Raw genomic sequence first — 24999 nt, 5'->3', positions numbered from 1 at the left:
TAGCATAGCCTTACAGTTCTCCTTCTCCCTGCAACATTTCCACATAACTAGTCCCTTACTTTAATCTAATCACCTCTAGGTAGCCAAACAAACCTGCAGAAGCAGTTGACTGTGTGCCAATATACTAATTATATGTACAACCACCACAGCTTAAAGGTTCACATCTGAGAGTCATAATAATAAGCACATGCTAGTAACAGTCTTGCCTCTGAAATAAGTTGGATTAGCAAGCATAATTAGCAAGACTTTCCTATCTAAGAAATTAAGTAGGAATTTTGCCCAAGATTCTACCTGCATAAACAACAACACAAGGTTACTTTCAACTTAAATGTGAGAAAAGACAGAAAAGATCAAAATGTGAAATCAAAGAGAAAAAGCCTTTGCCCACAGCTAAGTAGAAAGCTCAATGACTTTAAGGGGAGAAAATTTAGGCTTTTAGCAGCCCTAATGAAAAAAAAAAAAAAACAAAAACCTCATCAGGACTATATTCTAGAAAGAGAAAGCAGAAAGAAGGGAACCTTCCACATCCAATTCATTTACAAAGCATATTAATCAGAAACTACATATGAATATCTTGCACAGATAAGACACAGTAGAGAGCTTAATTAAATAAGTTTATTGTCTAATGTTTACACTTGTTACATTGCCGCTGTAAACTGCAGCAACATAAATAAATTGTCAGCAGGAACTGTGCGTCCCCCCCCCCGCTTTCCCTTCTATGAACACTGCTTTAGGAATCTGCCCTTGTTCTTTAGAATCACAAAAGCAAAGTGGACATGAAGTTTCGGTGGCACAGTTATCACAAGTACATGTATAAAACAAAACTACTGGGCTGACTTGCTAGCATGACAGCAGCTACCATGCTGCCACACAGGAAGCCCAGGGCAAGAAACTGAAGTGCTCTGGGCCTTGCAATGCAGCAATCCACCACAGAACCAGTTCATAGGTGAGATGAGTATCAGTCTGGGATACAATGTTTGCTTGTCCACCCTCAGAGCTAAGAGAAAGGTGCCTAGGTGGAGATACCGCAAAGGAATAAGGAGTGCCGAGTTCAATGATGGGGAAATGCAAGTTAAAAAAGTATAAAAAAATTCATGTAAAATACAGGCTACAAATAAATTCTGTCAAGAATACTGGCATGTGGCAATCTGAACTCAGATTTTTTTTCCTACTAAGAACAGGGAAATAACTGTAACATTTTAATGCTGTGTGCAAAAATGTTTACCAATATCAAACTGATACATTTTACCATCTCACTGTAGTGTTTGAAACAGCAAGGTAGATGAATTGGTTTCCAGCATTACAGGCAACACTAGATATACTTAAACAAGATAATGTAAACTTTATTCTTAAGGCAGCTGGTACTGATGCTGCACACAGGCATTGCTCAATGCCCATTACAATAATGGGACACTAGCACTTTAAAACAAGTAAAAAGAAAATAGCATTATTGGACTAAATGATGCATGTTGTCAAAATACTTTCCCTTTCACACAAACCATGAAATATTTGGACATCTAGAAAAATAGTGCACCTACTCCTCCAACTTCAGCCTGTTCTTTTACAAATATTTCAAAATACTGATAGATAATGGTGACTGCAAGCAGAATGCCAGTGCCTGACCCAATGGCTCCAAGGAAGTCAGCTAATACTGAAAGGGCACCAATGCACAAACCACCAAATGCAGCCGCTGTAGGGATATACCTGTAACAAAAAATGTATCCATAATCATTCCTTTTCATCCAAGGGCCTAGTAATACATCTACTACTGTAGATGTTAAAAGGCAAAGAAAACAGCCAGCATATTTAGAGAACTTCTGAGCTGCAGCTGTAACTCTGCCATAAACTATTACAATCTTCTAAAGTGTATGTACACAAAGTAGAAACTAAAATAAATATTCACTGATAGAAAAGCTCTATGAATCATTAAACACTGGCAAAGCTTTTTAATTAATAGTATAATAATTTTGTATATACACATGGTATACAACTTCCACAGGACCAAGAACAACTGCTTTGACATTGAAATGCTATATAAATGTAGGGATAAATCTGCCTTTCCATTTAGATCTGCAGACCTTACATATTGCAGAAAATACTACTATTGTAGTGTCATCTTAGTTCAGTGATAGTAAATTAAGCAACTGTAAAAATCAAAGTCTCTTCCTCTTACAAACCTGGAACAGATTCACCCCAAATTTCTGCATTATCTTTTGCTTAAACACAAGACACTAGGATAATCTCTTAATTACTGCTATAAACACCTTTCACCTTACCAGGAAAGATGACAGTTGAACAGGAAAAATCTTGAGATTTACAGTGGAAACAAGACTCCAGTTTTTCAGACAGTATCTGCTCTAGTTGACACCTCCCCAGTACAGCAGCACTGTTGGAACCTAGAACTTTCTCACCTGTTAAGCTCATGAACCATTGAGGTATCCCTGTGGCCTCTCATCACCATTTGTTGTTCTTTGAGTTGCTTGGCAACCTGCAGAAACATAATTTTATGAAACTACTGCAGTGTTTCATAATCAGCTGATATTTAGTCAGAGTAATAACTGTGATCAGTTAGAAACTAGTTGGTTTTAAGTTAGAGGCAACATCTGAAAACATAATAATTAGGCACATTCACCAGAACACCTACATCTTTTGCTGATGATCCTGATACCTCAATCCAAGTTTTTGAGAAGAATGCACAGGATCCCAGCATAAAAATTATGTAAACTATTACATGGACAGGATCCTCAAATATTGCACCCATGGATTCTGGGGGAGACAAATAGTAGCAGAGGCCACCAACAGGATAAGACCGAGCAGGGCCACCACCACTGACATCCTATAAAAGAGGAAGAAAAAGGCAATTAGTTATTTCTCACAGATGTCTCACATTGCTATCCTACATTTATGCAGTAATTCCTCTGCAATGTTTAAAACAGCATCTACACAGGAGTGTTAGAAAGTATTTCAGTTTTCTACTGATTAAATATCAAAGTTTTACAACACAGTTCTATATAAATATATATATATTTATATAAAAAGTGGTAAAATACTTACTGCCCACTGTCCTAATAAGTTTACCAAGAAGTTGCCACTAAAACGAACAGACAACATCTGGGAAATAACATAGAGATTTGAAACTAAGGCAGACTGCAGAATGATGGGAATGTTGGAGGTATAAAAGAGCTTGATAGGATAGCTACTGTATTGTCCACGATATCGTGCAGACTTGATAGGTAAATCGACACGAAATCCCTAAGAGAAAGAACACAAATGCACCAAGTTTATTTCTAAAATAGAAGGTTCTCCTAGCATGCCTAAAAGCTATTCCGGAAGACAGTTTTTGCTAGATAAATAAGGAGTGCAAAGTATGGAACAGTAAAGCCCAAATGCCTTCTGCTACAATCGAGATTACAGATTTTATGGATTTCTAAGTGTTACTGCTTCGTTGTATTACATTCTTCTTACATAAACATCATCTCTCATCTGCTTAATGGTATTCCTCTAAAATACATTTACTTTGTAGCATAGAGCTTGATAAAAACCTTTAACAGCTTTTAACTGGTCAATATCAGCAGATTTCAGTATTTGTAAGCCCGGCCTTCAGTTTTATGGGTTAAATTTCTATCTGAGTAGGCCCAAGAAAAGCCTCATTTAAAAAACAGAATTCTAATTTTTTTTTTTCCAGCACTCAGTCCGAACTGCTTAAAAAAAAAAGACATTAAAAAAAAATCATCATATGGATCTCCTTTAGCATCCATTTTTAACATATACTCGAATTTGAAAACAAAGGGCTGAATATTTAGAGAAAAAATAGGAAAAAAACTATGCATTAACTGCACTGTTGTTCTCTAGAACAAATCTATATCATGCAAACCTCAAAGAAGCAAGGTTCTCTAGCTCTGTCCAAAAGTATTCTTTTAACTTAACTATAAATATTAAGTACATTATTTGTATGATAAACACACTGCAGTCCTAGAACCCGGTTTTAATAAATACAGACTCATAGTGGGTATGTCCCTTAGAAGAACACTCTTGTGAGATTACAACACTATCTGAGTAAAAGTCCTTCTGGCTATAAAATTTAACAGTCATACTGTCACAGAGCTACATTACTGAAATAACAATATTGAAACGAAAAAAAATGAATGAAGAAAGTTCCTTACTCAAAGCTTCAGTTATTCTAATTTAACTTTTGCAATAATTTTTTGCTCAATGAATGCAGTGTCTAGAGTCCACGCACTTCTGCATAAGCAATTTCAGATCTGCTATGAGGAATTTTTTGGTTTACCTGGAAATATATAACTACTGCAAACACAAATACTGTAGCAATCAGATTCATGAGATTGGGCAAATTCTGTCGGTAGAAGGCCTCCCGCAAAGCACGGACTTTGTCAGTTCGTGTAGCCAGAAGATGGAACAATGCAATCACGGCACCCTCAAACTCCGTTCCTGCATACAGCAACAAAAGTAAAAGAAATTTAAGACTTCCAAAAAGGAAGATATGATTCTTTTTTAGTTTAAAGATCTGGCTTTAATTTACAGTTTTAAAAATTACACATATATATATATAATCAGATATAATAAGACAGAAATCCTGTTACAACAAATCTATCACAACCTAGGAGTCTCTTTTTGGTAGAATTCAGCATTTAGTCTGTAGAATTTAGAATCACCTATCAAACATTATTACTGAATAAAAAGCTAGAATTCTCACACACATGGAAAAAATATACTCTTTTCCTTTTATTTTCTGAGGGCATGGGGAAGACAGGAAGGAAAAATAATGAAAGAGAAGAAAAGTACCTATAGAAAAGTAATACAGCACAATAAACAAAAGTACTAGAAATATGAAGATATGAAAATTAAAGCAAAGGAAAAACAGGGCTCAGGATTTCAAATATATGCATTAAACTACTAAACTTGTTGATGCAGGTACAGGTTGTATATTAATTTGGTATGTCCATGCTCTCAAGACAACCAGATATTGACAAAGAATGGCTGAGAAATGGACGGATGGTACTCTCTGACATATCAAATAGGCTTAGAGTAATTTGGAGGCACTAACTATAAAAGTATCCTGTAGCCACAGACAACAGTTGGATCATGAACAACTCTCCTAAACAAACAGAATGTAATATCTTATCTCTTTCTAAATTATGCTAAAATAAGATGGAATTGCAAAAATCTTCAGTCAAGGGGCTATTGTTCCCACTTTAACTACTGCAAATCAAATGTAAATGTATGGGTTATTAATCTTCAGGCAGTTATTCTATTAAGTCAGACAACATTTTCACCTTCAAGGTTAGGCAGCTGATTTTAATGGTTAATTGTCACACATTGAAACATCTTTTTTGATAAGCATCCAATAAATATCTGATAAACTTCATGCGTAGTATACATCCACCAAAACATGTTGTAACTAACTGTAACAGCACATGTACCTCTGCCAGTGTTAATGGTAGTGGGACTAAAAGCCTTCCAGACAATGGTTTCACAGATATTGGTAGCAATAAACAGGGAAATACCAGATCCCAAGCCATAACCTTTCTGTAGCAACTCATCTAACAGCAGCACAATCAAACCAGCAACAAACAGCTGTGGGAAAAGAAACAAAACTGAGCAGAAATACAGAATAAATCAAGTCAAGAATTAATTCCCTGCCTCAGTGTTTCATCATATTAGAGAGACTGATCATTAAACATTTAATCTAAGTATCAATAAAGCAGTACTTTTGCCCTCTCACATACACATGCCTACACATTCTGCGACTTCAACACTGATGCTAGCTAACAGTTTACTCAGTAAGTGCTTTTTTCAAAAAAGTGTTTAAGTTTGTGCATTTACTGCTTTGCCCTACAGGATAATGTCTCAAAGCTGCATCGGCACCCTTTAATCAGAACTCCTCTGGGGTACTTAATATTAGCAAGTGCTTTCAAAGTCTATTAATTCCTGTATTTGGAATCAAAGAGCCACTCCCATCTGAAACATTCATGATATTAATTATCCCAGCTTTCTCCTCCCTTATGGAAGATTTATAATTTCTCATACATATTTATAAATAGATAGAAATGATGATGCTTTATAGTATTAAAAATAAGCAAATAAATAAAAGCCAACCAGATATGGAAAGAGATAAGTTTTCTTTCCCTCCAGCTATACTGTAGCTAACCAGTCCCAGTTACACACAAAATAGCTCATTACAAACCTGAATTATAATAAGAAGACAAATTCCAGCACCCATTTCAGCAGGATCTCCATACATTCCAGTCATAACATACACAATAGCTTGCCCAATGGTAATAATCATCCCAAATACTAAAACAAGAGAGAAAGCAAATCCTTTAAAAACTTATCTTCTGAATTCAGCTACTAAAGAAATCTCACACCCAGTATTTTACTTAGGCAGGCTGCTTTCCCAAGAATAAAAAGATGGTTATTAATTTTAATCAGAACAGTGCTTACATTTCTGGGCTCCATTGAACAAGGCTCTGTCTTTTGGAGTATCACCAACTTCAATGATTTTTGCTCCAGCTAGCAGCTGCATTATCAAACCAGATGTCACAATAGGTGAAATACCTAATTCCATCAATGTACCTGAACAGGAAGAAAAATTAATACAATTGCAATTCAAGAATCTCTCCTAACGGATTACACTCTGAGGGTATTAGGACTGTTGAAAGGTTTCTGACCTATAGAGTACATTTTTCATAACCCATCAAACATGTATATTCAAATACTGGCATAATGGAAAAAATCCAATCCTCTCCTCACACAAAGGATGATGTGTTAAAATCTGTAACTTTGAAGGCAGCATGAGAAATATATACAGCCTTTCACTTTAAATATTTTTGTGAAACTGGGCTAACACTGAAGTTTAACACACGTTGAAGCTAGGCAAGTTACACAGCTAGTTTTTTGACATATCATATCAAGGAACCTTTCACTGGAGAAAGTGTCACCACTTCAACTGCAACCATTACATTTTCAAAAAGTTCAGTTGTGAAGGCCGCAAGAAAGTTGTTGCAGATCCACAGTAGTTGATATGCCACTCTCAGAATCACTGACTCTAGTTAAAAGCACAGGAGTTTAGGATTAAACCAATCCTTAACCAAAAAAAAAAACCACACATGTCATTAAGATGCTCTACTCTGCCACCTCGCTAACTGGCATAATGTCACCTAGGTATCAACTTTCCAACGGTATACAACATAATCAGGAAGGTACGGCTTCACAAAACACTACTTCTGCAGTATGTACTCTTGTACCAGAAAAGCTGCCTCTTTTTTCCCCAAATGCTTCACCTGGTATAATAAAAAAGTAGAGCAGAATTCATTTTGCTTGCATCCTCAGACTGTCACACCTACAACACCAGCACTATCACCAAATACTATAATTCAGATTTATTCCCAGCAAAATCTTGTTCAAGAACTGATATATCCTGCAGTTATATTATAAAGTGTTATGGAAGCAGAACTGAACTACTCAAAGCAATTAAAACCAGAGAGAAAAAGCCCATCTTTTGTCTAAATAAAACACTCTCTCATCTTAATACAAAAACAGTCCTCCACCTGATCTTTTTAGTGCAACAGCATTACAAAAAAAGATCACTTTTGAAATTTAATTTATCCTTCAGTAAATTAGAGAAAAATCGCTTTCATCTGAAGATGTTGCAATTTCAGAAAAACAAAATACTGAAAATTTGGATGAAAGTTAAGAAGCTAAACTAGCAAGTGATCAATCTTTCCAACATTTCCCAAGCTGGAACTTTAAATCTAAGAAAAGAAAGTTTGTGTGAGGACACATTTTAAAAGTTTAATATTAAATTAAGCCAAATCAAATTACTTTTTAACCATCCTTTACGTGGTCACTCAAGGGACATAACTTCAGAAAAAAAAATATTATGTAAGTTGCAATACCACCAGGAAGATTACGATGAGAGTCAGCTTACAGTTATTTTGAACTCTGATCACCTAAGCATAACTCTGCTATTACTTGCAGCATATTTGTGATCTATCATAAAATTATCAGCAAAATTATTAACAAAAAAAGTATTTAGCCACTGCAGACTGGAGAATTAGTGACATGGGAAGCAAGGCCTGAAGGGTTGTGTGGAAGATCAAGAAGTAGAAAAAGGATATTCATAGCTGATCAGACTAGAAACTTATGTATCCTCACAGCCCCTCTCTGAACAGGGCCCCTTCTTTGGGGGAAGCATCACTCTGTCCCTTCTCCCCATATATTAATAATTTACTCAGAAGCTGCATCTTGCGACTTCTGCATCTATTCTGTGTGAGATCTGCTGCTTAATAACCACAATGGCTGCCCCTTCCTCATTGCACGATGAGAAAAAGTGATTATCCATTCCCTATTCACTTTTTTTCCCAGAGATCAAGATTTCAAAGACATTTGGGACATAACACATTATATGATGAAAAAAGCTTATTTATTTAGGATCTCTTTCTATACATTAACTCCTACCTTAGATTTGCCCTGTTGTCTTTTCCTGAGTGTTTTCTAGATCCACTATGTCCTTCGTGGGATGGTAGATTAGAACTGCATGCAATATTCAATTTGTGGCACCCTATGGATTTATACAGACATTTCTTTGTATCCTTTCAACAGTTCTTAATCCATTAGCAGGTGTTCCCTCCTATCCCACAATAGTTTAATTTCCTGAAGAGCCTTTGATAAGTAAACTGAACTTAAAGTTTAGTGTTTTTAAGCACCTCCCCTCCTGTCTGGAGTCTTCTTTTAATTTCCTTTTAACTACTAAATTCCTCATTTAAAGTATTTCTTTTTTTTTTTTCTTTTAAGTATGATTGCATTGATTTTTTTTTTTAACCACAATGTAAAATGCGAAAACATTAATCATCATCATATTCTGGTTCTTTCATACTTGCATCTTACAGTCTAGATACTGCTCAGTACCAAATCCAATGTCCTCTCTCAAGGAAATCTCTACTTTTCCAACAAGCAAGAAAATTAGGATTTCAAAAACATAAGTCAACTGAGTAGATGTCATTGTACGATGTGAAATGAAGACTGAGGTGTAAATTAACTTTCCCACTACCCTTTTTTGTTGCCTTCACAGCCTTTCCAGTCTTTTCTTGGCCAGTAACCCCATCCTGGTTGCATAATGGATAGTATATTTAGTATCACATGCTGCTATTGAGACACAGAATTTTTATTTACAAATTCTGCAATAAAGTTTGAAACAGCTAAATTATTTACCTGAATATATTACCTTCACCAGTATGACCCATTCTGCCATTCCTAAATAATTTGTACATTCACATTGGAGGGTGCCACTGATTTTCTTGCTTCCAACCAATTTTCCAAGACACAGCTGAGGTCAGCATTCTCATTTAAAGTCATGCATGCTAGCTCACTGATCTTAGTTTTAGACCTCTAGCATTAGTACAAAAGTTCTTATAGATTTCCTTGGGGTCCAATTGTTTATTTTAAAATAAGTGAGTTTGACCTTGCTAACGGTAAACTATAAGACCAAACATCACTGCCCTTAGCTTTCCCATCTGTAAAATTACTCACCCATAACATTGCCAAAGTATCATGAGGCAAAATTGACCTGCAAGTGTAAGGTGTTTTCTAGTCAAGGCTCTCACAGCGCACACTACTGCTGTTCATTAGTTGGCGTGAGAGGAAGACAATGTCCCACATATTAACCAGAAAAAGATGGCTCTACAGTTTGAAACAGAATCAGCCCTAAAGTCAAGAACCAAAATGAATCTCATTTACATGTCAAAGGACATTCCCATTCCTAAAATAAAGTATTCCCATTCCTAAGATAAAGTATTCCTCAGGTATCAGTCATTTATGAATACAAAGCATTACATCTGTTTTAAGCACTTTACAAAGTGTTTCAACAAGACACCTGGGTGTATGACATTTAATATTTCAAGATCAATTTAACAGTCAACAACTTTTATTCCAGTCTGTTTATGCTCATACAAAATGGAGAAGAAAAAATTGATCTACTAACCTCTGTTTGACGCGAGAATGACTCGCATCCAATAGAAAGGATCTGCAGAGTCTGATGACATGATTCCAAACAAAGGTATCTGTTCAAGCACACAGAGGTATTAAGCATATATACAAAAAGAGCTTGCCTTAATCCAAGAAGCTTAACCTGTAATGACTCAAATGTTACACTGTTTAGGATAATTTATTCCAACTTTTTTTTTTTTTTAATTAAACCAGAATATACACTAGAGATACTGACACCATCTATTTTAATCCTCCAACTGGGGTATGACTCAGAGGTCTCAACTATGGAACCTAAGATTCTTCTATGGAAAAAAGCAGAAATCTCTACAAAGGGGATTCAAAGCACATTAGCCAGATTATTAGAGGTAAAGATGTGAACGCCTGTCAGATGCAGCTAGGGAGTAATACAATCCCCTAAAGAAAACAGAAAAAGTATAAAATAAATAGGTTAGCTACCACAAATCATTAAGACCCTAAAAACTTTATATACAATACACCGTTATTTATTTCACCACCATTTTTGTAGCAATTTTGAGTTTTATAAAAATAAAAAAAGCATAAATTTTTAATGGTCCTAAACATTTCTTTTCAATACAAATTAAAGATATACCATAAACTTCAATGTATGTATCTTTCTAAGCTTCTAAGGTCTTCTTAACTTGGAAAACAGCATGCTGGGAGTGCAGGCAATCCAAAATCTATGTTTTTCTAGATGACAGCATTCCAGTCTGCACTATTTGATTTCCTATTCACCTAGTATAATCTTTCCTACAGATTCAAAGTCTTAATTATGCATATATCCAGCAGCTAGGAAACACAGATAAAATACATATTCTTCTATCTCTAGATACACAAAAACGGATACGTACGAGAGCTGCTTTTCAGCCTTTCAATAGCCATTTGTTGTTCTAAACATCAAAATTCTTAAACTACTGCTCCAGAGTCTGACTATAAAGTATAAATTCAAGTTAATAAATATAAACTAAAAGGCTAACTCTGGAGATGTAAGGTTCACTTTAAATGACCTAAGAGGACTAAATGTTCTTTTAAAAAAAGATCAAGTAATACATGGATATTAATTTTGTGCAATATCTAAGTACTCTTTAAAAAACAATACTATCCATTTATAACCCAAGTACAGGTTCGAGGAACTCTTGCAACTATGAGTAATAAAGATTATGGAGATGTTTACAAAGATCTGTATTTTGAGGGGTTTTAGCTAACATATTTGTCAGTACTTTCACAAAGACCGAGTTCTAAATGTCAGCTTAGACACTTCAGAAAAAACATCTTCCTGCAATCTTTACAACACACAAGCTCGTTCAAGAGGCATCAAGTAAAAGCACTTGCTCCTACTTCATTTTCAAACTTGTCACTGCTAACACTATATAACTGAAACTGTTAGGTCAACATAAAACAAGAATTTCTCACACTTTTAGCCAATATTTATATACACAGAGTGTATTTTATACACACATTTTGCATATTTTACATGCACAGAATGTATTCTTTCTGTAACACAAAAAGATCAGTACCTACCTGGCAGCATACTAAGAAAATGAAGAGTGTGATAGCTGTCCATAGTACCTTCTCTCTGAACTGGATCTAAGGACCAGAATGTAGATAGCGATTAATGCGTTCATTGTATCTATAGTTTTCACTCCAGTACCATATTAGTACTAAATGTTACATTGTTCAGAATTAAAGGTGAACATATTAAACCAGAGAGCATCATTTCTCATTAGAAATCATTTTCAATAAGATTTTCAGATCTTATACAGGGAGAAACTCATGGGATTTCTGTGTAGTCAAAGAAAACTTATAGGGGATCTAGCAGTGCACCTGACGTTGAGTTAGAAAAACGTATTTTATCTGTAATAATCTAACAAAGTTGGTACTTACAGAAAAGCACCAGTGTGAGCTACAAATACAGACATACCAGAACAAACTTGAAAGATCTGAAACTATAAAGCTTTGAAAGAGATTTAACTGCAGCGAAGGCAAGTGATAAAAGAACCAGAAGAACCATGAGTTTTGAACAGTAATTTGAAATATTTAGAACGAAGTTAAGAGGAAGCTTAAATTCACCGTGATGTTCATGGACATAGACCACAAAGTAATTTTTAGACTTTTTTCTTCCAAAATATTTCTAGCTATGTAAATTGCGTATTACTTCTAAAAGACTGTCAGATCAATGATCATCAGTCACTAATATATGGAAGAGAATCTCAGGGTCAGAACAGCTGAGACAGAATACTATAACTAGTTCCAGGTGCAAGAATAGAAATTTAATTTCTAATCAGGAGATTACTCAAATCCTGAGGCAGAAGGAAACGCACTTGAGGAGACCAAGAGAGCTAAGATGCAGCATTATGTTCAAGTTCACGCCTCTCCTCCACAGGGTTATCCCATACACTGGGAAAAGTGTGTTCACTGTAGCCAAGAGTACAGCAGTTACTAAAACGTGACATGAACTGACGTGTAAGATAGAAACAGCAGAAGTACTAGCTCTCTGCCTCCAGCCACTGAATCTGCCTGCAGAGAAGTGACAAGAAAAAGGATTAGTGCCTCGTTTCATAGGTCCTGAACACCCTCAAATGACAAGATATGAATTGATGCAGCAGTGCAACTTCTTAAGATAGCCCAGGAGAAGAAATAGCTTGTATCTTTATAATTAAAAGCACGTACTTAGAAGCAAAACATCCCAGTAATTTAATGTATTTGCTGATACAGCCTTACTCTTTTAAAAGAGGCCAGATAATAATAATAATAATGACAACAGCAAATAAACCCAAACAGTATCTTATGTTAGATTTTACACCGAGCTAACCCACTTTACCAAGTGCTGTCTGAATTCTATAGACTTTTAAATACAAAAAACATTAAACAGAATGCTAAACAAAAATGCTAAACAAAATTAACTCTGCAGCACAACAGCTAAGCTTAGCTTCTGAGGCATCAGTCTCTTAGGCTCCGTAGCACCTCTGGCTCTCTCTATAACTACGGTGAATACAAGCATTAGAGAAATTCTGTATCACCCAAATCACACTTCATTCACAAGTCCCTGATGCCATATGCCAGGAACAGCAAAATACAAATGATCAAGATTCTTCAGCCGCAAACAGTAACAAGCACAGACACAGTACAGTTCATCATCTGATGAGATCCAATTGGACATTTCATTCCTTCAACATTTTTCTCACAATTTGTGAAAATCAAGTGACTTAAGCACCAGCTTCTTGCTGTTCTGAACAGTCTGTTCCATTTCCTAGGGAAGTCTGTGCATACAAGGCAAATATGAACCAATACTAGTAACTGCAAAAAGCAGCAACTGCTTGTGTCAATGAACTTGACCAAAGCACAAAACTAACACTCCTTAGTGCCAGAAAAATAAAACTTCCGTCATCAGAAATAATAGGAAAAGAGTTCAGTGAGAGCCCAATTGAAACAAAACTTTATCTTCCTTCAACAATCAACAGAAGTTTATAGAAAGTGGGGGGGGGGGGGGGGTTCCTATTTTGATATTTTTGTTCCTTGCCTTAGCCTTAACCAACCCACTAAAACCATTACTAATGGTGGCTACCAGTGAGAGTTCACAGGAAAACATCAGATAATAAAGAGGATAGGTTCTACTGAATGACCTAGGCCATTCGGTAGACTATATACAAGCAAGCAACATTGTTTAAAATGATCAGACAAAGGGCTCTTCCCTCTAGGAAAGATGTTCCCAAGCATGTTTTCATCTCAAATTCCTACAAGGCAGACAACCAGTAGTCACTGGCCTGGATACTGAAAAAGAAAAGGCCCCAAGGAGCAAGGACAGGAATCTCACCACCTCTTTGATCTCCTTCATCTGCTGATGGAGGACACAGACAGTCCAAATCTCTCTTCCTCTCTGATGAATTGAAGGGGAGGAAGAAGAAACAAAAAAAACCGACAACTGGCTCTGAGAATTACAGAAACACCAATATCTATAGATTGGTGTTAGCTTCCTCTTCCCATCCACTTCACGAGAGATAGTGGGATAGCTGGATGTAACCAAATATGTGTCAGAAACCAGCACCAGAAGACTGCACTAAGGTTCGCTGCTGCAGAAACAAAGGTACCTTCCGCACAAATCACATGCACCCTAATCGAAGCGAATAGGGTTTGGCTCTGGAGGTTCCTGCTGTGAAGATGTCTGACTGAAATCATTTATCTGGAGACCTGTCCTGAGAGGGAAAGATGCTGGAAGGCAACAAGGAAAGATAGATGGGGCAAAGAGCCAAGGGATAAATCCCTATCTTCTAAAATATCAGCCCCAAAGAGGAATAATCAGCAGATTTTGCTGCATCTTTTCTCCTCAATCTAGCACACTCAACTATGGTTATTGGCATGAACATCTCTGCAGCCATTTCTGACCTTCCAGGACATCTCATCAGCATAGGGGGATTCTCTTGAAGAAAAGCTATGGTGTCATACTCTCAGCTATGCATTTTCTTTTAAGAAGAAAAATCAGTATTTAGCATTTATGGAATTTTTATACCAGTAATGACAGTGAATATTAGGTACATCTGTTATTCTAACTACCACCTTCATAACCGAGGCGATGTGTGCTTGCTTTAGTCTTTTTAAGCCTAAAATTTGGAAATAAAAAATGATTTTTGATAGGACAGGTATCACCTCAATCTACAGAAATTAACTGTGATCTAGAAAACTCAGAGAGGACTGTGAGGAGGTTCTAGGGCTAAAGGAGTAGACCGAACAACTGTAACTGGAGTCAGTTGATTGATTTCAGAACAAAGCGGTCATACAGTAGGTAAACAGGGAGCTATTATCTGAACTACCTCACGGATTACCTTCCAACTTCACCAAAGAGACATACAGCTATCGGAGTAGAAAATACTCTGTAGGAAAGGAAGAAATAAATTTCTGATTCCTAAATTATAGCAAAAGTCTCTTCAGAGTAATAGGCAAGCCAGTTCAAAGCCTAGAATTGCTGCCAGTACTCAAAGCCATTGATAACAGTTGTACCCACAGGGGAAAAAAAGCTTGAAAACTTTGATCTAGAATATAAAAACAGATGTAATCATAGGAAGCTGAAACTAAATAAATTTAGCCTAGAAATATGACACTTAAAAATAGAGTTAGCATAATTACCCACTGGAACAACTTATTAGAGTTGTTTTACCAGAGTAAGACATCATTATAGTAATTTTTTTATGTTAAGGTAGATTCCTCTGCCCCTCCCTCCAAAAAAGGGTATGTCCTACTGTAGGGCCCACTGCCTCTATTTATAGTGGAGCATGGACTCAAATATCACAACATTTTCTTACCAACGAACCAACAGAAGTAAAAATACAATGTGATGCTCACCTTCCTTTCTGGTTTCTGGATTTCAGGTAAAACTGCGCAGAATGGTTTAATAACTTCTAAAAATTTAACTGTTTAAAAAAAAAAAAAAAAGGAGAGGAATATATTAACAAACTTATATACCATCATAAAACTCCATAAAATTTTATTTACCTTTAAGAGAGAAAGATTAAAATGTAAATAAAAACATTTGATAAGTGAATTCTATTTCATTAACACCTAATTCAATGCCTGAAAACTGATGCTCTCTTTTTAAACCAGATCAAAACAGGGCAAAATTGTTTTTAATGTCAGATAGTGATTTATCCCCTTTTTTCCCCCAAGGCTGGTTTAGCGTCATTTTAGATGAGGAGCAGCACTGCACGTATCACCAGAAGTGAACTAAATTATATTCCATCTAAAAATAAGTGACCTAGTATCATTCTGTGCTAGTTATAGGCAGAAACAAAGCATGCTGACATCAAAGAGTACCCACATGGAGATTGACACCTTGCGTTCTACCAGAAGAGCTAAATCTCTAAAACAAAGAAAAAACTAGAAATCCTAGTTCAAATCACTGCAGCAGTTCATCCAATCAGAACTCTGCGGTATTTACTTCAACTTTTGATGCATCCCTCTTCACAAGTTCTCCTTTAAAAACACCCAAAAGCTCAACAGCTTGAGCTCTTCCGCAGAAAAAATTCTGAAACATAGGGGTTTTTTTTGGTGGTTAGCACTTGTACATCATTCCCAGCCCCAAAAGATAGAGGCAGCCACAGAAATCACTCCGCAGTCCCTCCTCAGAAAAACGCATTCGCTACACAGCCAAAGGAGTTAACTACAATTCGTGTGGAAACGGCATTTTTATTCTCATACACTGCTCTGCCCGGCCGTATTTCTGCTTTACTCATTCCAGCCCCTCACAGGGCTCCGCAGAAGCAGCACCCCGCCCGCAGGGAGCGGCCTGCCACCAAGGGAAATTCAGGCCGGGAGACAGACCGGCCCCCCGAGCGGCGCCCCCCGAGCGGCGCCCCCCGGCAGCAGCCCGGCCCGCTCGGGCAGCGCCTCCCTGGCCCGCGGCTCTGCCTCCACCCCCGCCCCGGGCCCGGGCCGTACTCACTGCCCATGGCGGCGGGCGGGCGCCTGCCCCGGCCGCTCCAACTGCCGCTCCCGCCCCCCGCGCGCGGCGCGATCCCTCCGCCGCCGCCGCCGGCCGGCGCCCTCACGTGACGCAGGATCCGCCCCGCGCTCCCCCTCGCGCGCAGGCATCGCCGCGGACGACTACGTCTCCCCGAGGGGAGGGCGCTGCCCCCGCGCCGGGGGAAAGAGATATAGCAGCCACGAACGGCACCGGAGCGCCGCCCCGCCCCGCCCTCCGCCGAGCGACGGGAGCGGGGCCCTCGGAGGGGAGGGAATCGCTGGTGCCGGGCGGGTCAGGCGGTGCCCGGGCAGCTAAAGCGCCTAAGGACCCAAAGGCCCCGCCGTGCCCGGCGCTGGGGCGGGGCGAAGCCCGGGGGCGGGGCTGCTGCCGGGGGGCGGGGCGGGCTCCCAGCGTGCCTCGGGGCAGCCCCGACCCGGCCCGCGTCGGCGGGGGGAGTCGCCACGGGGCCGTGGACACGGGCTCCCCACACTGACACACGACACTGACACACGGACACAGACACGGATTCACCACACGGACACTGACACACGGACATGCCACAGGGCCGGGGACAGGGGGACACGGCCACTGACACATGGACATGGACTCACCACAGAGACACACGGACATGCCACACGGCCTTGGGCACTGACACATGGACACGGACACATGGACATGCCACACAGACACAGACGCACACAGACACACACGGACACAGGCTCACCGCACAGACACATGACACTGACACACAGACACAACAGACAACACAGGCACATGGACATGTGACACAGAGACACAACGTGGACAGGCGGCACACATGGATACGTGACACCGACACACAGACATGCCACAGATGACACAGGAGCACACAGCATGGACACATGACAGGCATGGACATGTGATGGCACTGACACATGGACACAACAGACAACATGGACAGATGACACTCATGGACGTGACAAGGACACTGGCACGGATGCACAGCATGGACACATGACATGGACACGCAGCACTGACACGACACTGACGGACACGCAACAGACAACACTGACACATGGACATGCAACAGACTTGACACATGGGCACACAGCACGGACACGTGACAGACACTGACAGCATGGACATGTGACATGGACATGGGACACGGACTTAGGGACGTGGCAGACATCACCCTGACACACGGAGACACGACACTGCCACGCGACGCAGGCACAAGACTCGCAACACTGACACGGACACGTGGCCCTGACATGGACACACGGCATGCGAACACACACCACTAACAGATGCGCAACACAGATACATGACACTAGCATGAATGCAACACAAGAACGGACACACAGTCCCGACGTGAACATCTGGTGCTAACCCGGACACGTGACACTAACGTAGGCGGCCCCACCGCAAACGCGCAACACTAACATGGACACGTGGCCCCAGCACGAGTCCACGGCCCTAGTGTGAACACGCCACACTAACGCGGACAGGCAGCACTGCCGTCAGTCCACAGCCCATGCGTGGACACGCAACACGGCACTAGCGCAGACACCCGACACGGACACAGACGCACAGCCCCAACGGGAGTCCATGGCCCCAGCGCAAACACTGATGTGGACGCATGAGCCTGCAGCCCTGGTAGTAAACAGTACTGTTTCCCAAAGGAAAGGCTTCTGCCCGTGCGTAGAAGAAATTTAGGTTCCTCCACAGCATTTTTACTAATGTGCCCACAAAATTCTTCATGGTTTGTCACGTCTATGAGAGCTTAGGGAGGCTTTTGTAAAAGGAGCTGGATTGTCTGGGGGACAAACAAAGCAATTTTCACCGTGCTTTCGTACATCCTCCCTTACCTGGGGCCAAAAACACAAGGCGGAGACTCTTTCAGAAGAGTTTCCTGTATTTTGACAGCTTACAGAGGTGATATCATGGATGTAATACAACACTTCTTTTTTGCAGCTGAATAAATGAACTTAGTTTGTCCTTTCTTTCAGATCTGTCTTCTTAATCCCTCTCCTAGACTCCTATCCTTACACTCCTGCTTCAGAGTTTTGCTGAAATCAACAATTTTATCACTAGGTCTGCCCAGTTCTCTCCAAATTCTTGTCCTTCTTTTAGATTACCATCCAAAACAAACCAAAAAGACCTACCAAGGCCATTAGGTTATCATATTTTTGAGACTTTTCCAAAGCTTTAACTGCAAGTGATAGAACCACTTCTCTTAAAAGAATCAGCTCAGTCTTAAGGGATAGAGGAATGTAACTTTGAGTAATCTTACAATGATTTTTTTTTAATATTTGCCTCATCATCTGCTGTTCACTCCTTGCATTTACCAAATTTACAATTACAGATTTATTAAAATGTAAAATTAATTAAAAGCTACAAACACTTCTAAATTTGCAAGTTTACTGCCATTCCTTTTTGCTTTTCCACCTCCCTCAGCTACGTCTATCATATAGAGGAGCAACTGGGAACAAAGATAAGCGTTCATATGGACACCAACTACAGTGTCTGTGCTCCTGCACATCTTGTTTCTCTGTTGGGGAGCTTTGGTCCTGATGCAAATCTATATAAGCATACTGAATTGAAAAACTTCCCTGAATTGAGGTGATGCTGCATACATGGGTAACTCACTCCCATCGTTAAGCAGCACCCCATCTGTTACAGTAATCTAACACCTGTGATTCGCGTAAAAGCATCTTTAATAGTTTTCTCTTCCTTAGCCTTTACTTGATTGGTACCTTCTGCCATACAAACAGCTTTCACAGTTTCTTTACCTCTTTTCTGTAATGCTTTTAAATCAGCTACATCATTTTCCTTTGACTCCTTCACAAGAGCTACAGGTCCCACAGGTCTCTGTTTCCTTTCTTTCCTTTGTTTTCCACTCCAAACCTGCCCACTGCTTTTTCAATGATTCAGTCGGTCGTTCTATTTTTTTAGTAAAGCACGCAGATTTACAGAGTCAGCGTTTGTACCACAGGAGACCTTGCTGCCTGAGATGCTGCATGAGCAAGTTTACAGTTGTACCACAACAGAAGCTGTACAGGTGATCCACCAGAAGCCCAGGAGCCTCCCTCGCTGGCCAGCATTTCAGAAGGGAACTGGGTACCCAAGCAGAGCCTGAGGGGCTCATCCTGCCCCTGGGAGGACAAGTAGTCCCAGCACTGCCAAAGCGCTTCAGCACCCAGGCAAGGAGAGCCAGATATGCCTGCTCTAGAGATTCTCAGGAAAGGTGATTTCTTCCTGAAAGAGTCTACTGCCTGGGGAACATGGTCAGAAATCCTCAGAAAGCCCACAGCAGTAGTTTAAACTGGAGTATGTCTTGATTAGATAAAGCTATTCAGAATGGATTGAAGTAGGTCTTTTAAAACATAAAATGCTAGAGCAAGGTGAAAGAAATATTTCATGTCACTGAGATGGATTTGCTAATGAAGCTATGTGAAACAACAGACTACAGCAGAGAGATTACAGAGTTATTTCCTTGTCATATAAAGGTAACGTATGAATCCATGAACTAATTAGAGTAAGATACAAAGCCATGCTTCAGAGCAGCTTTTGGGAGCCATTGCCCCAGGTGAAGCTGAATCTCGCCCTCAGCCTGTCCCCTCCTAACACACCAGGACTTTGCATGTGAAAGTGCCAGATTTGGTTAAACTCCACTTGGCTCTTTCAGGAAAGGTCCTTTGCTCATGGTGGGCTTGGTTTATTCAAGCACGCTCTCTCAAATAGTTTTGATAACATAATTTTCTACTGTTAGGGGGATGAACCAAACAAACCCAGCAAGCTGACAGAGGTGATCCAGTAGGGAGGTGTCAACTTCATGTTGCTTGGGAACAAGCGGGCAAACAACTTTTTTAGCATTTCTTCAAAACATGTTAAGTTGAAAAAGCCACAGGCAGAAGAGAAAGGGCAGCAATATAATACCCGGGAGCGACAACTGAAATCGATCAAGCCCTGCATGGACACTGAGAAGAAACCCCAAGAACATCTTGGCAGAGTGGTGGTTGGTCCCAGGACCTGAGTGTAGGAGCATCACTGAGGGCTTCTCTGTCCTACTGAAGGCCTGGACCACCAGTGATCAATTATGAATTTGGTGCCCCTAGATTCAGGCTTTTTTCATTTCTGTTTGAAAAAAAATCAAATAGGGCTTTGTCCTCAGAGAGGTACAAGTCCCAGAGAAAGCCCAAGGTTCAGCCTAGAAGCAGCTGGGGCGAGGGTAGGATGTCATTTCTGCAAGGGAGAAGACTGGAGATTTTGCTGCCTTTACAGAGAAATATTTTTCCCTCCAACAGTTCCTGAGCAGCTGGAACAGAGGCTTGGGCTCCTCCACACTGCCCCATGTCCCCCATGCCACAGGGCCATCCTCTTCCTCTCAGAGCCCCCAAAAGCCACCACAGCAGGAGCAAAAGACTTGGGGGTTCTTTCTTGCCAGAGGGGAGAAGAAAGACACAGGAAAGACAGAGCACTCACTGCTCCAACCAGGTGCCCGTTGCTTTAGCTGGTCGACAGGAGCGTCTTTGGGGAATTTTTTTCCTTTTTTTCCCAAGTTTTCTCAGAAGGGGGCAGGAGGCATTTCGTTTCATCAGCTGAGGCTCATTTTCTCAATGCCCAACAGCCTGGGTCACAAATATTGCTTCCAAGGAGAGATTTCTACTAGGAAATAGGTCATTCAACCTTCCTGCTGGCCACCCAAAATAGGACTTCTTTGAGGAAGAATTTTACATTATCTTCTTTCACAAGCCGAGTGCCCTTGCAGAAAGGGTGCTATAAAAAGAGCGTGTGGTGATGGCAGCCATTCAGCTCTTTGGCTTTAATGAACAGGCAATACCAGAAGGAAATGGAGGAGGGATAGGACAAAGATCTGGACAGGCTTTGTTCAGAGCCTAGCAAGCAGCTGCGGTGAGGGCAGCTTGGTATTCCTCCTATAATTAGAAGTTCAAGAGAAAAAATAGAGATCTTTTTTTCAAAGGAAAATTATTTCTATGGAGAGGCAATGGGAAGATGGCTGGAGCAGGGGACTCTGGCTCTTTGTGCATCCTCCCTGCCATCACCATCAGAGCCTGGGACCCTCCCCCAGTGTGGGGACTGGGTTACTGGGGAGCAGCTCAGTTTAGCCTCTTTAGACTGCTGCAAAGCAAAACCATTTCCAGTCACTTTCTGTGAGCAGGATATTTGCTCTATATTTGCTTTATATCATACAAATTTTGCAGCAGTTATGATTCCGAAGGGCTTGTGAAAATTTCTGCTGTTTCTATGTAAGAAGTTGGGTTGGGTTTTTTTGCTCTCAGTCAGGTCTGTAGGAGGTTTCTTTTATTTCCATATAAAATGGTAGGTTGTTTTTCTCTCCAGACAGGATTTTCCATAGCCCATAAACACCCCTGGCCCAGCTTGGTCCCCCACAGATGCTCTGGGAATCCTTCAGCCTCCTCTTGCACCTCCTGGGGCACCCAGGCGCTGCCCACTGGTTGTACATGGCCAGGGGGCCCCTGACTGCCCCTGGGCCACCAAGCAGTGCCCCAGTGGCTCCCAGTCCTTCTCACTCTGGCAGCATTCAGCCCTTACAAGCCCTCCCTGCCACCCTGCACCAGCTGGGACCTGAAGCCACATTCCCTGTGACAGTTTGGGCATCATGGCTACTCATTCTCACCACTTCAGGAGGCCTCCTGGCATCAGGACCTCCTCTTCTGTCATGCAGGACTCCAGCCAGGCTTACATTTCCCAGGGTGTCTTGTGGTGGGGATCTCTATCCGGAGCCAAAGCCAGACTCTGGCCAAGAGGTTTTCTGTGCCTTCCTGTTTGCTCTGTGACTTGGCTGGCTCTGGCCCATGGCTGGCAGTGACTTGGGAGAAGGTGGCTTGAGCATCTCATGTGCAGTCTGGGTGCCGTTACAGATCCAGCACAACCTGGGGTTTTGAGGTGCTTGAGGACTTCACTGCCTTGGCATCTCTGCATCCAGCTGACTTCCTGCTGTCCTGTGCTGAAAAGTGCTCACCTTTCCAGCAACCCAACTGCCAAAAGTCCTCTGCTTCTAGCATGGCTTTCTGATCTGCTTTGGGGCTACTGGAAAATGGACAGCTCTTCTTTCCTCTTTGTTTTCCCAAGAGCTGCTACTTCTCTTTTCCTGCAGACAGGGATCTCTAAACAGCAGCATGGTTTGTTCCCCTAGGTCCTGCCAGTCTGGTGCACCTGGCCCCTACCCTCTCATGTTCCTGGTTCTACCTCACCACTCTGGAGACTATTCCCATGCCATTGCACCCCCCCCCCCAACTCTTGTTAGGAAGCTCAGTGAGAGCCTCAAAGCCCTTAGGGAGCTCTAGTCAGCACTCGCACTAGTCCTCCAAAAGGACACAGAGTTCCCACATACTGTGGAGGGAAGCAGGATTACTCCATGGAGGGGAGGAAGATGGGTTTCAGAAGCTCTCCTGCAGGGAATGGAAAGACCTGCAATCACTCCTTGCTTGCAGGGGCTCAGCTGAACTCCTTTCTGTGTTGCTGTCACCCTCCCCTCCTGCACACCTTGTCTCATTGCTAGAGCAGAGGTTCTCCAAGGCCAACAGACTGTGCCTCCAGACCAACCCCCATTTGTGTCTTTGTGCTGGGGCCCTGGCTCCTTGATAGAGCCCAGCGAGGACAGACGTGGCCCTCTGCCACATGGTGCCCCAGGAGAGCCCTGGGATTCACGGGACATGGAGCTCAGTCCTCCAGCATTTGACTGTGCTCATGGACATGCAAACAGCACATGACTGTGCTCATGTGCATCTCAAGGCAATAGCTTTCCGCTTCTCTCAGGTCGTTTGGCACCTCAGTGGTTCAGGAATATGTCCCTCTGTGTTCTCCGGTCACAAAGAGGCCCCTCCCGAGAGAGTGAATGACTCATGAAAGGTCATGAAAAGGGAAAAGAATGATGAAAGTGTTTCATGTTGAATTGTACTTGTTCTGTTGTTTTATTTTTTTTATTTTGGGGGCATATGAAGAAGGGTTGTAAGCTCTGATGTTTCTGTGAAAAATAAAAAAAGATTTGAAAGCCACCAGAGGAAAAAATCAAACCATCCAGCCTCTCTTTATCTTATTACAAACAAGAAAATTCCTAGAAACTTTCATGGCTCTTGATCTACTCTGTGCTATAGAAGTGCAAAGTTCTGTTGTAGTTAGTGCAATCTGTGTCATTTAGTTATTTTTCTCTGACATTTAGGACTTTGAGCGAGAATTAGCTCTTCATTTGTAAAGGTTTTCTTTTCAGGCAGGAAAAACTTTGACCATCACCCTGACACAAAATTCAAAAATCATTGGTAAAAAAAAAAACATATATCCACCTGCAGCCCTTCTAAGGCCACCACAACCCCAGCTGTGGGGGGAATGGAGAGAAGTCACAAGAGTCCCACCCCACTGCCTATTCTTCAAGGACTGTATGTGGGAAACCAAATCATGACCACTGCAGAAATGGGTGCTACTTGCAAGCAGCTTGTTTTTCTATGACATATCTAAAAAAAATATTGAGCTACAATTTCATATAATCTTTAAAGAATATAAAAACAGCAAGCAAAGCTGTTGAGTGCTGCTCACGACAGCAGCCATGCTTCCAGGAAAGCTATTAGCAAGGAAAAGAAGTACACTCATTTTCTGGGGAAGGAAAAAAAGGCAACCACACTCTGGTGTAGTTTCCAGATCCACACAGAAAGAAAGGGGTCTGAAAAGAGAGTGTTGGATGAAAAGACTGCATGGAGGACATCCAACAAGTGGTACCAAATTGGTGGGGGGAATTGCTGACACATGGAAGGGCAAGGCTGCTATTTAGAGGGACCGGGACAGTTTGGAAAAATAGGCTGACAGGAACCTCATGAAGGCAAAGGCCAAGTCCTGTACATGAGACAGAACACCACCATGCAGCAGGACAGGCTGAGGGCTGCCCATCTAGGAAGCAGCTCTGCACAAAAAGACCTGAGGGACTTGACGTACAGTAACTTCGACAGGGGTCAGGAAAGCTCTTGCAGCAAAGAATATAGAAGAATAGTTGGCCAAAGGCAGCCAACTGCTTAGTGGACTGCATAACAAGTGTGTATGCAGCAGGTCAAAGGAAGTGGTTCTTCCTCTCTGTTCAGCACTTCTGAGACCTCATCCAGATACTGTGTCCAGTTTTGGGATCCCCCATACAAGACAGACATTGATGTTCTGGATCAAGTCCAGAGGAAGTCCAAGATGGTGAAGGGCTGGCTGGATGACACGATATACAAGGAGAGGCTCAGAGAGCTATGCTTGTTAAGCCTTAAGAGAAGATCCAGCTGCATCTTACTGTTGACTACAACTACCTACAACTACCTCATGGGAGGATGTAAAGAAGACAGAGCCAGACTTTTCCTGGTAATGAACTGTGGAAAAGTGAGAGGCAACAGATGGATGCAGGAACACTGAAAAATTCAGACTTAATGAGGAAAAGTATTTTCACCACAAGGGTGGTCAAACAATAGAAAGGGGGCCAGGAGAAGCTGTCAAATCTCCATACTTGGAGCCGCTCAAAACTGGACAGTTAA

The 24999-nt window shown here is 41.2% G+C and overlaps 1 protein-coding gene across 2 annotated transcripts; it reads right to left on the bottom strand.

Moving 5' to 3' along the window:
* Nucleotides 1–601: 601 nt before the first annotated feature.
* SEC61A2 (SEC61 translocon subunit alpha 2) lies at nucleotides 602–16617 on the bottom strand. Of its 2 annotated transcripts, XM_064503236.1 has the most exons (12): nucleotides 16457–16617; nucleotides 15361–15428; nucleotides 11545–11610; nucleotides 10001–10079; nucleotides 6463–6594; nucleotides 6206–6315; nucleotides 5442–5595; nucleotides 4289–4449; nucleotides 3055–3252; nucleotides 2645–2836; nucleotides 2412–2488; nucleotides 602–1704 (listed from the first exon to the last, which is right to left on the bottom strand). In XM_064503236.1, exons 1-12 carry the CDS (start codon nucleotides 16461–16463, stop codon nucleotides 1518–1520), a joined length of 1431 nt encoding a protein of 476 aa, XP_064359306.1. In that variant the 5' UTR covers nucleotides 16464–16617; the 3' UTR covers nucleotides 602–1517. The 2 variants fall into 2 exon arrangements, with proteins under 2 accessions (XP_064359306.1, XP_064359360.1); XM_064503290.1 differs by lacking the exons at nucleotides 10001–10079; nucleotides 11545–11610; nucleotides 15361–15428; nucleotides 16457–16617 and adding exons at nucleotides 8479–8581; nucleotides 9550–9677.
* Nucleotides 16618–24999: the final 8382 nt, after the last annotated feature.

This window comes from Dromaius novaehollandiae, chromosome 1, assembly GCF_036370855.1.
Source record: "Dromaius novaehollandiae isolate bDroNov1 chromosome 1, bDroNov1.hap1, whole genome shotgun sequence".
Taxonomy (NCBI): Eukaryota; Metazoa; Chordata; class Aves; order Casuariiformes; family Dromaiidae; genus Dromaius; species Dromaius novaehollandiae.
The sequence above is the reverse complement of the archived record's forward strand: the minus strand, read 5'-3'. Positions and strand labels throughout refer to the sequence as shown.